This window comes from Coregonus lavaretus (genome assembly GCF_964263955.1).
Source record: "Coregonus lavaretus genome assembly, chromosome: 12".
In the NCBI taxonomy this organism is placed as follows: domain Eukaryota; kingdom Metazoa; phylum Chordata; class Actinopteri; order Salmoniformes; family Salmonidae; genus Coregonus; species Coregonus lavaretus.
In genome coordinates this window covers 17,155,882-17,172,528 of record NC_139999.1, presented here as the reverse complement: position 1 = coordinate 17,172,528, position 16,647 = coordinate 17,155,882, and the positions used below count along the sequence as shown (strand labels likewise).

Here is a 16,647-nt window from a genome sequence, read left to right as displayed (position 1 = left end):
TCAACCAATCCCGCCCCCCCGCTGGGAGACTGGCAAGGGTGAGGGGAGATGGGCGGCACTAACAGCCCTGACAAAAGACAGTGAGATTCTCACCTGCCGCTGAGCAACCACTAATAAGCCACGTAGAGAAAGCAGACAATCTGGACTAATTACAAGCTGAAATTGTATTGTAAGGACTCTAATTAGGAGATGCTTATGGAGGTGATGTGATGATTAAATGCTGTATCTAAATGACCCCATCATCAGGGCTGGCTGGCGCAAGATGGCTCTGGAATATTTTGTAGACAGGGGGAGAGAGAGGGGTTGCTGTTCTTTCGAGGGGTGGGGTGTGAGGAGGGAGTGGGGAGAGATATTAGTAATAATGGCTACAAGGTAAACTAATTAAGCCAAGTGTTCCAAAGGTATACCATGGCTTCCAGCAGCTGTGGCTGCTTCCAAACACTGCCAAGCCTCCACAGTGGAGCAGCAGTCAAGTGGAAAATTCTAGCCTGACCCCTTGCTCCAGTTATTAATTTGCAGGAATACTAATGACACATATACATATTCCCACAAAATTGTTCTAATTGCTAATTTGCCGAAGGAGGCCAGTTTCCAAATTAAACACCACTTCAGTCTAGGAGGAAAGAGGGGAGGAAAAAACTGAGAGAGAGAAAGAGAGAGAGAAAGAGAGAGAGAAAGAGAGAGAGTGGGCAGGAGGCGTCTCCTCTTTGACAATCATTTCTGAATTGTGTTAACAAATTAATGAAATGTCAAGGCTGTCAATTGCTTTGAAGGTATCAGATGTCTAATTTTTGCTGATAATGGTTGTGGGTGACAGTGGTGACACAGGGAAGACGGGGGGCTTGCAGGTGAAAGTGAACAGACAGTGTTTAACATCTCAGCCCTCATCACATGGATCCTCCACGGCCACACAATGACCACAACCCTATTAGCAGTCATTACCATTGAGATGGCCCCATATGATAGACAGGTATATAATAAAGAAATCTGAGGCTAGCTGCATGGCTGGCACCACTGCTTAATTCATCCTTGACATGGCATTGACTTAACCAGGTTATGGCTAGTGTGATTTTTTAAATTAATTGTATATTTTGTATTTGTAATGATTTGCAATGCTAAAACAAAGGAATTGTGTATGTTTTTTTCTGCACCAATAGACATTTACATTTTAGTCATTTAGCAGACGCTCTTATCCAGAGCGACTTACAGTTAGTGAATACATATTTTTTTATACTGGCCCCCCGTGGGAATCGAACCCACAACCCTGGCGTTGCAAACGCCATGCTCTATCAACTGAGCTACATCCCTGCCGGCCATTCCCTCCCCTACCCTGGACGACGCTGGGCCAATTGTGCGCCGCCCATGAGTCTCCCGGTCGCGGCCGGCGGCGACAGAGCCTGGATTCGAACCAGGATCTCTAGTGGCACAGTTAGCACTGCGATGCAGTGCCTTAGACCACTGCGCCACTCAGTATATAGAGAGACATGTAATGTTTATTTACAATTCTGAGGCTGGAATATGCCTTTTGGCAGAGTTCTACGCAAATACATGTAGGATCTTAATTTGATCACCCTGTTATAGGAGAACTTTCCTGCAATGCAAAATGTAAAACTTGTAGTGTATTTAAAAAAGCCTCTGAAGTTTGTAATATCCACTTTCAAATTTCAGACTTGATCAATCCTGCAAAAATGTCTATTAATTATAATCCACATAATAATTCACATTTCCTGTTGCTGCAGGATTAATTTGGGCAAACTGGCTGAAATTAAGATCCTACATCTGTAATGTGTTACACAAATACTGAAAGCACATGAATGTATACTGTAAATTCACTACTGTACGAGTGTGTTATTCTAAATCAAGAGCCAAATAAATCACACTTGGGTTTATTGTTTTCTGACACAATACTATCAATAGACTGGACGTCTGACTTATTTTCCTGTTGATTAGCAGTCTTTGTTTCATGTTTCATCCATATTCCCCAGCCATAAACAGTGAGTGGCCCTCAACAATAGGCCAGACAGCCTGGTAATAGCCTTTCTTTCCCTCAGCATTTGGGCTCACTCCAGTGCAGAGACAAAATTAGACTTCACACAGAAATTAATTAAATGGTAATGGGTGATCTAATTATACTGGCTTTGATTCGCCAAGCTGCTAAAGAAAATAAACAAAAATTCCCTCCTTAATTTTAATTATGTACTGCAAAAAGGTCAGATTTCTGACAAGAATGCTTAGTGACACCAACTACAGACACACAATCACACAACCACACAATGACAACCACAAAAACATACGCATCAAGCGCACCAAACACGCACGCTCACACACTGTTTATGCGCTGTATTCTGTCTTTATATATTTTTCCAAACAAGCTCAAAGGAATACATTCAATCATATTCAGTTGACACTGTGTATGTACAGTATATGCTTGTTATGTATTTAATTAGGACTAACTGTTAATTAGCCTATTTATGTAGGAAGTGTACTGTATGACGTGTGCTGTAGATACACTACATGCCCAAAGTATGTGGACACCTGCTCGTCGAACATCTCATTCCAAAATCATGGGCATTAATATGGAGTTGGTCCCCCCTTTGCTGCTATAACAGCCTCCACTCTTCTGGGAAGGCTTTCCACTAGATGTTGGAACAATGCTGTGGGGACTAGCTTCCATTCAGCCACAAGAGCATTAGTGAGCTCGGGCACTGATGTTGGGCGATTAGGCTTGGCTTGCAGTCGGCCTTCCAATTCATCCCAAAGTGTTCAATGGGGTTGAGGTCAGGGCTTGTGCAGGCCAGTCAAGTTCATCCGCACCGATCTCGACAAACCATTTCTGTATGGACCTCGCTTTGTGCATGGGGGCATTGTCATGAAAGGTCCTTCCCCAAACTGTTACCACAAAGTTGGAAGCACAGAATCGTCTAGAATGTAATTGTATGTTGTAGCGTTAAGATTTCCCTTCACTGGAACTAAGGGGCCTAGACCGAACCATGAAAAACAGCCCCAGACCATTATTCCTCCTCCACCAAACTTTATAGTTCGCACTATGCATTCGGCAGGTAGTGTTCTCCAGGCATCCGCCAAAACCAGATTCGTCTGTCGTACTGCCAGATGGTGAAGTGTGATTTATCACTCCAGACTAGGGGCTTCCACTGCTCCAGAGTCCAATGGCGGCGAGCTTTACACCACTCCAGCCGACGCTTGGCATTGCGCATGGTGATCTTAGGCTTGTGTGAAGCTGCTCTGGCATGGAAACCCCTTTCATGAAGCTCCCGATGAACAGTTCTTGTGCTGACGTTGCTTCCAGAGGCAGTTTGGAACTCGGCAGTGAGTGTTGCAACCAGGGACAGACGATCAGCACTCAGCGGTCCCGTTCTGTGAGCTTGTGTGGCCTACCACTTCGCGGCTGAGCCGTTGCTCCTAGACGTTTACTCTTCAAAATAATAGCACTTACAGCAGCTCTAAGAAGGCAAAAATTTGAAAAACTGACTTGTTGGAAAGGTGGCATCCTATGACGGTGCCAAATTGAAAGTCACTGAGCTCTTCAGTAAGGCCACTCTACTGCCATTTGACTGCATGGCTGTGTGCTCGATTTTATATACCTGTCAGCAACGGGTGTGGCTGAAATAGCCAACTCCACTAATTTGAAGGGGTCTTCACATACCTTTGTATATATATATATATGTATGTGCTCCTTATCAATCAATGGAAACTGGTATTGTTCCTAAAGATTTGAAAACTGCCAAAGCTATCCCCCTCTATAAATCTGCGGATCCAAGATCCGCACTTCCCATTATTTTTGCTGATGATACCAACTTCATTTTATCACACAATAATTTTTATTCACTAATCAATGAAGCCAACTCAGGAATGGCCAAGTTTTCTGAATGGTTCCAGATAAACAAATTATCTTTAAATGTAAAAAATAAATTAACTTCATTGTATTCACTGGTAAAAATAAGAAATATTGTTTTTAAAAAATGCCAGAATCTCAATTGGTGGGAATGGAATGGACCGGGTTTCATTCACTAGATTCCTAGGTGATCTAGTTGATGAAAAGTTGTCCTGTAAAGATCACATTCACTTTGTCTGCAGCAAAGTGGTGAAGTCCGTTGGTATCATCAGAAAGATTAGTGGTTTGGTTCATCAGGCTCGCTTCCTAACACTATACTACAGCTAAATTTACCCATATCTCATTTACTGCAATATTGTCTGGGCCAATACATATGTTTCCTACCTACACAAATTACTCATCACACAGAAGACATTTGGCACCTCATCTAACTACTTGGATCCATCTGCCCCTCTGTTTAAGAGACTCAATATATTGTCTATCTACAACATTAATATACTTATGCACCTTCATCTACAAATACACATACCTCCCAGACAGCCTACCTAGGGTTGGGCAGTATCCAGATTTCCATACCTTCATACCGTGCCTGTGCCATCCCGGGATACATGGCATTACCGATAGTGCACACAGGGGGCGCTATTTCATTTTTTCAAATGTAAAAAAAGCCCCAAAAATGTCACTTACCAGAATGCTAACAAAATGTTAACAAGTACAAAGGAATTCTCATAGCGGAAGCTAGGTAAATGCTAACGAGTGGATGCATTTACTACTAGGACAGACAACCCAGCTCATAAAGTTATGCAAGTATCTCAAAACGCAGTTTGCAGCACACATAAAACAAATATTAGGCAGCAGGGATCTTAATCCAGGAGGGGATTGTCTCTGCTGCTGTTACCAAGCAGCTTGATCTTGCAAGGTAGCAAAACCCAGCTGGAGAAAATGTATTTTGCACATCTTAGATAGTTAATTTAATAGTTATAAGATATATAGCTGGCAAACATTAGTAGTGAATTTCATACAAGTGTAACTTGATCACCTCACTTAAGTTGGGTTGCAGGAGTGACTCGCCTCACAAAGCTCCCATTTTGCTTGTTGTGCTTCTTTGTAAACAAACACCCGTGACTGGCTCAAACCGCTGTTTTGGGAAACTAGTTCCAGTAAGCTTCATAATGAAAAAGCTATATAATGAAAATGTATCTAACGGGCGAAATGATGAACGCGATCTGCTTTATCTATTACTTAGTGCACAAGATGACTGCAGGTATTTATTTAAAAAGTACTAATATTCAAAGCCCAAAAAACGTCACTTACCAGAACGCTAACAAAATGCTAACAAGTACTAAGGAATCCTCATAGAGAATGCTAACTAAATGCTAACGAGCTTAACTTGTATAGTTTCTGACCTAAACTATACAAGTATACAAGTAAATAGCTAGCTAGCTACTAAATTAGCAAACCAAATGCACAACTGCAGAGCATTTAGCTAATTTTAGCCAGTTAACTTAATAGTTATAAGATATCTAGCTGGCAAACATTTAGTTGTGAATTTCATACTGTAATTAGATCACCTGGCGCATGCTGCATGACAGTGAGTGACTCACAAGGCTCCGGTCTCTGGTCATTGTGTGCTTGTAAACAAACACCACGTGACACGTGAATGGGGACTACCGTAAACGACATAATAATGTGACAGATGAAATGAAGAAAGCAATGTTCTTTATCTCCTAACCTATTGCACAAGTTGACTGCAGGTATTTACTTAAAAAGTAGCTACAAATATTCAAAAACCATTCCGTGGCTTTTCCCAAATACCCCGGTATACGGTATATACAGTATAACGCCCAAGCCAAAACCTACTTAAACCCTTCAATGGATTCTTCCAGGTTAATTCCCAAACCCATGCATACAACACAAGACACAGCAATAACCTTCACCCTCCCCACTGCCACACCTCACATAGTCAATTCTCTAGCAGATACAGAGGTTCCATACTCTGGAATTCCTATCTTCACATTGCCAAAACATCATCATCATCCCTCAATAACATCAAGCGAAGACTGGGAGTCCGCCTGATGAACCAAACTACCCAGTAGTATCCTCCATGTAGCCTAACTCTCACACTCACACACACACACACATTTTTTCTTGTATACTTACTATATAATGTAATTTATTATTAGTATGCTCTGTTGAACTGATTAAACAAACTTTTTTTGTACTTATATTTGTATATTCGTTTTTTGTGGTGTGGTTTTCATATCAGCCCTTTTGGGTTTCCAACCTCACCTGCACACTGTTTTTATCTGTAATGTTTTGTCTTTCACTTGCTGTCTTTGGTGCGAATAAATTAGACATTCATTTCTGAACAGTCTATAGTCTAAAGCCTGGTGTAACTCAATCTATAGTCTAAAGCCTGGTGTAACTCAGTCTATAGTCTAAAGCCTGGTGTAACTCAGTCTATAGTCTAAAGCCTGGTGTAACTCAGTCTATAGTCTAAAGCCTGGTCTAACTCAGTCTATAGTCTAAACCCTGGTCTAACTCAGAGGGCATCTCTAGTTCTAGTCTAACTGAGAGCTCCAGCTGAGACTCAGGCCCTGACCTGTGGATTCCCCCACTGACCCAGCCACCGAGCCACACCATGGCTAGACACATTTATCATAGCCTATCATAGCAGCTACTAGCATGCACTGCACTGCCGTTGGACACGGCTGGGAGTTGATTTTTCTATAAAAGCAGTGTCACCCCCAGAGCTTTAACACAGAGCCTTGACACAGGGGAGAGGAGAAGTAGAGAAGTCAAGATGCTATCTGCTGCCCTAGCCACTTTTCACCTACAAATGTCCCTGTGTCAGGCCCTCATTCCGAAGCCTAATCTACACAATCAGTGTGTGTGACAGAGGCAAAGCTCCAACAGGCAGCCTATTGTCACTCTACATCTCCAGGAGCTTTATGTTGACTGCCTGCCTGACTGCCTGACTGCCTGACTGCCTGACTGCCTTCCTGTGCTGTGTGGAGCGCCGTACAGAGACTGACTGGAAATAAATGATTGTGGCTTTGGAAGGAACTCGTCAGAGGAGAGGGCCTCTGCGTTTGTGTGTGTGTGTGCCGCTGTGTTCAGCCCCACAGTTTATTGGCCCTCATGCTTTAGGCACTATGAGTGAACTGTCACAATGACTGAACCATGGTAATGGGGTTCCTTCTAAAACATGACAAAATAGCAGCTATATGTACACTGTATGTTAAGTGGCACAGCCTATAAGATAAGGATTAAACAGTAAGTTACATGGTATGATGACATATAGGGACGGTGTTATGGTCCGATGAATGTGGCAAGATAAGGAATTGAACAGCCATTAATTTGAGAGATGTATTTCTGAAGCTTATTTGGTGGAATCAACAGTATGCTATGTTCACAACAAATTGAAGACGTTGAGGAGATGTTTCAATTAAAAGAAACATCTATTTAAAAAAAAAATATATATATATATATATGCCATTTTGCAGACTCTTTTATCCAAAGCGACTTACAGTCATACATTTTACATATGGGTGGTACCGGGAATCGAACCCACTACCCCAGTGTTCCAAGTGCCATGCTCTACCAACTGAGCTACAAAGGACCATGCTACAGAGGTCTATGTTGTCTGCTCATACCAACACCAGTTCAGGCACTACTGAATACCATGTGCTCCGAGTTAATCATTAGAACAACATTTTATCTGGGATGTCAACATATGTGATCAAAACAATATTAATGGCTCCTCTCAAGTGAGCAGCTGCTTTTTTTAACAGATAAATAAAGAGATGAGGAAATAAATTAATAAATACATGTGAGGCAATTAGACAAATGAGAGAAGAAGATGAAGGAAAACAGGCACATGACAGAGCTGCTACTCACTGGCTGTGGGGTGGGTTTGGGCTCCGTGGATTTGACGTGGAGATGCGTCATCATGGCTTGCAGACGCTCTTTGTCTTTCGCTAGCTGTAATGAGAAGGAAAAAAACAAAATTCTTTATGAACAAAAATCTAATTCTCTGTAGTAACACATTATGTTATTTCTCACTGTTTGTCATATATCCAGTAGGAAGTAGTTTTATAATATTCTAGGCTGATGTGATGATAAACCTTTGTGTATTTTAATACCTTAGTCTTCATGCACGAGTCTACCTGGCGATGTCTCTTCTTCAAGGTTAAACTACAAATATTCTGTCTTAATTTGATCACTCTGTTGTCACAGAGAATTTTCCCTAATGAAAAATGTATCAACCCCTACACAAATGTAGATTAATTAGAATCCATATAATAGTTCACATTTCCTGTTGCTGCAGGATTATTTTCCTGAGAAACAGGTCAAATTACGATAGAATATCTGTATAATCTGTGTCCCATTGCCAATAACAAACGGGATCTGCCTGCATGTCCTAAACTGTCCTCTCTGTTTTACAGTAGCTGCCAGGTCAGATTACAGAGATTTGCTGGGTTAGGAGGAGGACGTGTCTGATAAAATCTCACTCTTTGAGTTGCGCTCAATGACACACAACCAGAGCGGAAATAACGAGTACGACGGTAGTGTGGTGTAATGCTTAAGGAACTGAAATTGTAACCTCATCGTTCAAGGTTAACATTCTGTTAATCATGATTGCTTTGTACCCTAAGTCTAATGTATACAGCACATAATCTGTTATACATAAACATGCCATTGGTTAGAATGCCTGCTTAGCAACAAAAAAATAGAAAAAAATAACAGTTAGTTAATGGCATGGTTTGTTGTGTCTATCTTTCAGTTGTAATAAAACATGTGCAAACCTTCCCCAGAGACACCCGACTCCAGCCTAGAAGGGAGGGTTTCATGGTGACCACTTAGAAAGTGTTCAAACCCACCTCTCCACAGACCCTTACCAACACACACTAATGGACCAACAGCGTACCATCCCTTTTTCCATAAGTGCATACTTAATGTACATTATACTTAATGTACATATTGTATGCATATTTCCCAGGGTCCCTCATAGGGAAGAAGTGCCTATCAGGCCACTCATACTGATGACTACATTAATATCTCTGATCACCGTTATTTGCGAGAAATATTTATATTTCTTTCTATTCCAATAAACCCAGTCGACACTGAGGAAGCCCATCGTTGTGTTTTATTGTTGGTGCCAAACAGTTAAAAGTAATAAATAACTTTAAAACCCAGTAAAATTCCAAATGTAATTATCTTCTCTACTTAGCCCCGGGGCCCTTCATATATCTTTGCCTGGCTGTCATGCATACATAACACATTTTTAATGACTGGTTACTCACAAATGTACAAAATAATTTCATTCTTCCACCCCCCTCCATGTGTGACCCATGGTTCATTTCTGCGAGATAAGGAGGGGGCAGTAGACGGAGGAAGTGTCAGGAAAGGAGCCACAAATGTTTGGGCGAAAACAAAACGGGAGACAATACCTGTAGTTCCAGCTGCTGTACAACCTGCATTTGTACCCGACACTGGGCTGTGCTCCTGTCGTCCAGGGCGTGCTCATTGTTGAGATGCCTGAGAAGAGAAAACAAAGCTTCTCAGCTCAGTGTGTCTTCACATGGTTAAACTGTAGCCTTTTATACAATTTGACACAAATCCTATCATGCTTTATGTGATTACGTGATCTAGTAATTTCTCTGTATGGGTACTGTGGGAATAACGTAGGAATGGCTGTTGTACAGACGTACATATAATAATGGGTAAATACTGTGCAGATCTAGAAGTATAAAACTACCCAAATATTACCAGGATTTGTATAACAATATCTGCATTACCCGAAAATGAATACTCCTTTAAGCAAAGAAGAACGGAATCCATATTTCATGAGGTGGCAATATCTGCTCAAACTTAACTTCATAGATAAGAAAAATGACTTAAGAATTTCAGGTTGGATTAATTTAGTAAATTATGCAGTGCTTCAGTGTGCACCCTTTCTCTTTAAAGATGGCACCATCCTTATCTGGTTGGCACATTCTCCTTATTTTGGTGTCTTTTTCAGTTAATTATGTCATAGAGATTTAGAGATCACAAATGAAGCCAGAAGGAAAGGTAAAGGACAACAAGAAGAAGATAGATGGAATCTGTCACAAACTTGAATTATGAATATAATTATGCATGATTATTTTATTCTGCAAAGATGTTCTCTTTTTCTGCACGCTTATAACTAATCTAAATAAGTAGCTTGCCCGGCAGCAGACAGGGTTTTTTCCGTGATTTATATAAAATGGTAGAGATAAGGTTCACGAGTGAAGGAAATATGATTGGAGGATTTTTATCAGCCTCCGCATGAATTACTGTTTGAAAATGCTTATGCAGGGGCATTTCATTAATCATTTCATCATAATCCGAGCAGGATGTTTGAACTGATTTCACAAATACCCTTTCATTTCACTACTTCATTATGCTCGCTAATGGATCCAATATATTATATATCATAAATTATATCACATCTTCGGTGACCATATAGGTCACTGTCACTAGGCATGCCTCTACGCGCTCACAGTAGCGCCGGCGGAGGAAGGAATGGTGTGCGACGTGCCTGCCTTCTCAAATGCACTTTTTCTGTCATTTACTGCAAATCAAATGTAGCCAGACCTGACCGGTGCAGAAGCAGTGGCAGGCCGGGCTGATATGATGGCTCAATAAATCTAAAGGCCTCCCTGGCAGTTTTGTTGTGGGCCGATTGCTTAACATACAGACAACACGTTTGTGCATTAAAAAACACACAGACACACACAAAACAGAGATATGTGAAGGGATGGAAAATGGATGGCATTCTGCTTGGATGTGAAGGTTTCGCTTCTAGTGGGCTATTTTCAACCTTGGGGAATTTAAATCTTTATGGAAAATACACTGCTTTTCAGATGGCCGTGTTATATATATATATTCACTATTTCATTAGTATTATTTTGACAAAAAGACGGACATTTGAAAAGGCATATCTAAGGAAAGCGTAGATGATAACCATGGCTGCTGTAATCAATGGTGTCCACTCTCAGCTTTACAATTATCTGAATTAAATAAAAGTCAATTTAATTAAGTAGGTTGGGCATTGAAACTCGTAAACATTTCAGAACGTCTTACTAAAATTTAAAAGAAAAGTAAAGACGTTTCAACAAATGCATAGACTGCATTTTCAATGAAGGTACCCTACGTGATGAGCTTTAGAATGTCTCTGTTCACCGAAGCCATGCACCTCGCTTCTCTTCATCCTTTGTTAAATTATACTTTTTTTATTCTAATGACATGGAGTCACAGTGCATAATTAATAGAAAATGAAATATTCAAATGGTCCCTAATGCAGCCCTACGAAGAGCGTCTGGACACAGGGAGCTAGCTGGGGATACAGGGAATTGACATCGAGAGAGACTATGAATGTTGGCATGTGTCACTTTCTGTACTTTAAATGAAGCAGATTTTAAAAGCTTTCTGGCAGGATGACAGTCCCTAATGTAAATTGCCACAATAAAACAAGTTAAATAGACATTCCTTAAAGTCAGCTTTTTACATATAATTTAGGGTGCTTTCCTTTTTTACTGGTTTTAATTATATACACTAGACCCACTACTTTGGACCAGCCCGATGCCATATGTCCATATAGCTGACCATTGTGTAAATTAGAATGTCTATTTTCATTGTTTTTTAATAAAACGGTTTGCACATCAGTTAAAACCTGCTTTTTAAGTATTAAATATTTAATAATACTTTTTCTCTGATTTTTTAGAGACATTTTTTAGGACACATGTTGAAATATGAATTTTTTTTACAAAACAAGTAATATCCACCAAATAGCCTATTCTTTCTTAAGCAATTCTCAGAGAGAGTTCAGGTATGAGAGTCAGTTAGTTTTATGAGTGACAGAGAGAGGCAGAGGGTGCAGCACTAGAGGGCATTGCAGTGTTTCACTGGCTGTGACCTTTGAATGGTCACTGAAGAGGGGTTCTTGACCCTCACCAATCTCTGCTGTGAACCAGACCCCACCCCACTCAGCACTGAATTGAAAACAGGAATAGGATTTTGCCCTTTTTATTTATCAAGATAGTGCATGTAGGTATGCAATGTTGTCTTTAAAAGACATAATAAATACACACACAGTTTAAAACAACATTTCAGTCCCGTGTTAGTTGTTACTGTTGGCATGGCGAGCTGAAATCTGGTTGACGTTAGAGTCCTCCTCACCTTTCCCACTCTCCTATACAGTACTCAGTGTTCTGCTGTCTCTACTGTCTCCTCCAGTTCACTTCCACCATATCTATCCGCCCCAACAATCATTTATAAAGGTGTTATTAGCATATGCCCGATTTCTTATTTGTTTGTATTTGTGATTCTCTTGGAGACATGGATTAAGTATCAGTCTCTGGGTTTCATGAAGTGCTTAAGGGTTTGAGAGTTAACACCTTGGTGAGCAGCTCGCTCTCTTGCCTGCTGTTAAACAAAGGCGGCTTTGTGGAGACTCTTCAAATGTTTTCTTAACATGTTCCAAGCAGTTTAGGCAGGCAACTAAAGTAAACAAGCTGTTGCCTTGATAAAAACACTTGTAAAAACATAGCAGAGTGACTTAGATACTTTTTTCTAAGGAGAGCTTTACCGGGCGCACAGATTGTAATTCCTCTCTCTTCTATAAAGAATGTCAGAATACAATACGTAGTGATGGATTGAAGCAGACATTCACAAAACTGAAATGTGGAGGGAGAAAAAAAATTGTAATGAGCAACTTGGTGAAAATGTGTTATAAACAGAGTTTTAAAAAAAGACACAAACTTTCTGTGATTTCTCTCGGTACACTGAAATCCAAAGTAGCTTACATTATTATCATCAAAAATGATTTCAAACGTGTTTTGTGGTGCTGGAAACATTTTAGGACACTTTTTAAAACCACCTTCTCTCGAAGTGGCTGGCTGCATAGTATGAAATGAGAACTTAAACACAGAGTAGGAACAGCAGAACTGTAAGTGACCGTAAAGCTTCCACCTATCTCCTGTGTGTTTGTGAGGGACCTCTGTGTGCCCTGGCTGCTAGGCCCAGGATAATGGAATTGTGTCATATCTTGTTTAAAGTGCCACTAATCCAGGGCGACAGACACCCATTGATCTGCTGCCACAGCACAGATGTTTTCATCCTCTGTCTCTGTAGCCATGCTGGTGTTATGTGTTGGATTACCCATAGAACACTGCCCACAAGGTTGATTAGTGAACCAGGGTCAGGCCTAAAAGGGGACGATACAGTACAACGAAGGCCCAGTTCCAAGTGGATATGAATTAGGAGAAGAAGCCAAAGACCCTGAGACTGGTTCAGTTTGAGAGGGTCCAGTGGGCATGGTTATGATTGATGTTGTTGATGAGTAAACTACTGAATCTGACTAAGTACAAGACGTGAAAATAAGTGAGTTCTGGTGCTGTTATTAAGGCGTGAAATAGATATACAGCTAGTTAGGAAAGTTTTGTGAAAGAGGCAGTTGAGAGACAAAAAGAGATTAAGTGTAAAAGAAAGAGAGCAGGAGAGAAGAGAAAAGCAAACAGAGCGAGAGAGAAAGAAAGCAAGAGAAAGACTGAAAGAGCTGAGTGAGGAAAGCAAAGGCACACACACATCCCTGTCCAGTGACAAGGACAAACATGCGGAGCACCCTGAGTGTCGGCTGCCACAGATAAACATTATCCCGTTGTTTGTTTGGGAAAAACGGCCTGAATCACCATGGGGACTGCACTTATCACAGGAATTAGAGGCCCCTGCAGGGCCCAGTGGAGACCACACCCCATCACTATCATAGAGAGGCACAACAACACACCTAGCACACACACACACACACACACACACACACACACAAATAACAACCCGTTGCACCTGTAGTGTCACTAAGCCCCAGGGGAAACAGAGCCTTAATCGGCCCAAGAAGAGGGCCAGGCGGAAGGGGAACTTAGACAAGACACTGGAATGTCTGATGAAGAAAACAGAACAGACTGCAGAGAGATGCAGCCTAAAAGCTATGAAACTTACTTCAGGAATGACTGGAAGTCCTCAAACACTGCCTCGCATCCAGGCCACTTGCACACCCCGTGCCCATAGAGCGGGTGACTGTGGTGAGACAGTTGGTAGTCGTCTAGCGTGGATCTGTAAGAGACAGACAAAGAGAGAGAGTCACATACAATAATTCCTACTTATTAACAGTCTCAGTGCGAACAATGTTTCAATGGCATGTTACAGAAGTACACCATTTAAAGTTGAGGATGTTGATGGGTTTGGAGAGAATTCCCCTTGTGTTGTCACAACACAAAAGCTTGTCCTTGAGTTGACCTTTGAACTGCGGGCAGTGTGAAATCAGTGTAGCTTTGTGATCTCTGCTTCCTCTCTGGCTGGAGGGGGCGGCCCTCGTAGGGGCAGTCCTTGTGAGAGGGATCCAAAACCAATCAATATGTAATTATTTAGTGTCAGTGATCCGAGTAGCAGCCCACTTTGATCCAGGCAGCCAGGGGTTCCCTAAGACCTTACTGCTGAACCCTTTCCCAGGACCCACGTGGAGGAACAGACTGACCGCTCCCACAACAGGAAGCCCGCAAATCCATCTGCCAGCCTCCCGTCAAGCACAAACAGTAAACACCAAACACTGCCGTCTGCTAACAATTTATTTACCGATCGACGGACGGACCAACCGACGTCAGCATGGGCCAAACGCGCACATCTGAGGAGAGGCTTACGGCTTCACAACATCAGCTGTAAATACCAGGACAGTCCCGATAAACAAACCACACAACAACTTTCATATGGCGTTGCAAGTCGAAACAGTACGATGCAGAGGCATGCGCGTGTAGAGAACGAGACAGTCTGCCATATGGACACAGGCACTGTACAAGCCACACACGTCTCAGCTACAAGAGCCTGGGGGACTGTCCTATATCACTACCACCTGTGTTTCTAGTGGCCCTCTAGTCTAGCAAACCACTGCTGCTTACATACTGGCTGAGAAGGAAGAGGGCAAGGGAACATTCATTAGACCCAAATCCCCACAGTAACGTCGTTAGGGATTTAGTCTATGGAGATGCTCTGTGTGTATTTTACTCTCCTAAAGATGACTGTTAAAAAGCCCTCACACAATTGAACCATTCCTAACGCATCCATCTGCAATGCATTAAAATGAAAGAAGCAATTTTTCATTATAAAATAAAGGAACAAATCAATCTAATCGGGGTGTGCCAATTCAATTCAGGATTAAAATACGCTGTTGTTCAGATTAATCTCATTTGTATAGATGTTAGCAAAGCTGTACCTCAAGAGAGCCGTCACAGGTTTTCTTGTGTTATAATTACTTGCTTAAGAGTTCACATTGTTCATAACATGTGATAATTGCATTGCAATTAGAGAGCAGTGAAGCATTCATGAATATGTTTAACATAAAAAAAATCTGAAATATATATTTTTAAATGAATTATGCATATGCATTAAGACCTATGTTTTGATACAGCTAATAAATAGATGATAGAAGATATATTATAATGACTTTTTAACAAGAAAATGTGTGGACTGGTGAATGTAGCGCTGACTTTTAATTTAAAGATGCTTTTTATATTCTTTCCGAGTAGCCCTGTTGGTAAATTCTGTATTAATAAGATATTGAATTGTGGAGTGTGTGCCGGGAGTCAGTGAGCACAGAACTCTGAAGGAGCTGGCAGCAGAAAGGCCCTTTTAAACAGCAGATGACTAAACAGTGGTAAATGACAGAATTTACACCAAATGAGCTACATTAGGGTAATAGGAGAAGTGCCTGGGATTCTGGGGGGTTCTCCCTATTGTGACCTCATTCTCATTCAGTACTAGGAGAGAAAAATCAGCTCCTCTCCTCAGCTCTCTCTCTCTCAGATCCTGTAGTGGAGTTAAATGTGACTTGCACCCTGGGCAGATCTGTCAGGATGCTATTATTGTCAGGCTGCCTGGGGGAAGATAACTCTAATGATCTTGTAACAGCAATGAGGGAAACCATGTCATCTGCATCCTGTACAGAATAGGAACAAAAAGCTCCTCTACCTAGACGTAACATGGCTGAATCTTCCAGGTGTTGTTCATCCGTACACACCAACAACACATAGGCATACCATACTGCCGGCAAAAAACACAACCAGCACACTGTACACAATCTGTCTGTTTTTGAGGAAGGTGACTTAGATCATCAACAAGGCATGATCCTAGGGACCATAGAGTACACTTGGGCACTCAGTGTGATTATTGGTAGCAAACAGAGAGAGGATTGATGTTTCTACCAAGCTGGGTCAGAGTCTGGACATGGCCTGTCTGGAAAGCCAGTCACAACACGGTCTATCATCTAACAGAGTGGGTATTGATGACTGCCTGCTCCTCTGTGGCCTCCCTGGGGCTCTCCAGACCCCAACTCCATTCTCCCCTCTCTCCCACCAATCAAGGGTTTACCCCTAAATTATTTAATTATAATTTTACGTGTGTAAGACAAATTAAAGGCAAGAGAGGGGCGTGTCGTGTCAAATCAGATTATTTATCTCTTTAACAGATTGCTGAGCTGAAGTCCCTGAGCTGTGGTTACTGATGGTTGCTGGGAAGTAAGTGGGCCAAATGCTTTGTGAGAAGGATGCTCTCACTCTCTCTCTCCCTCTCTCCCTCTCTTTCTATCTCCATCTCTCTCTCTTTCCCTCTCTCTCTCTCTTTCTTTCCATCTCTCCATCTCTTTCTATCTCCCTCTCTCTCTCTCTCCCTCTCTCCTTCTCTCCATATCCCTCTCTCTCTCTCTCTCTCTCTCTCCTCTCTCT

At 41.6% G+C, this 16,647-nt stretch overlaps 1 protein-coding gene across 1 annotated transcript in view; it reads right to left on the bottom strand.

The window, feature by feature from the left end:
* The window catches only part of LOC311138345 (forkhead box protein P1-B-like), a 233,455-nt gene that overhangs the window by 12,472 nt on the left and 204,336 nt on the right, over window positions 1-16,647 (bottom strand). The window contains exons 8-11 of the mRNA XM_084173014.1: window positions 14,171-14,259; window positions 13,874-13,987; window positions 9,307-9,394; window positions 7,754-7,837 (exon numbers count right to left, since the gene is read on the bottom strand). Of these exons, the coding sequence (XP_084029140.1) occupies window positions 7,754-7,837; window positions 9,307-9,394; window positions 13,874-13,987; window positions 14,171-14,259 (375 nt within the window). The remainder of the gene's footprint in view (window positions 1-7,753; window positions 7,838-9,306; window positions 9,395-13,873; window positions 13,988-14,170; window positions 14,260-16,647) is intronic.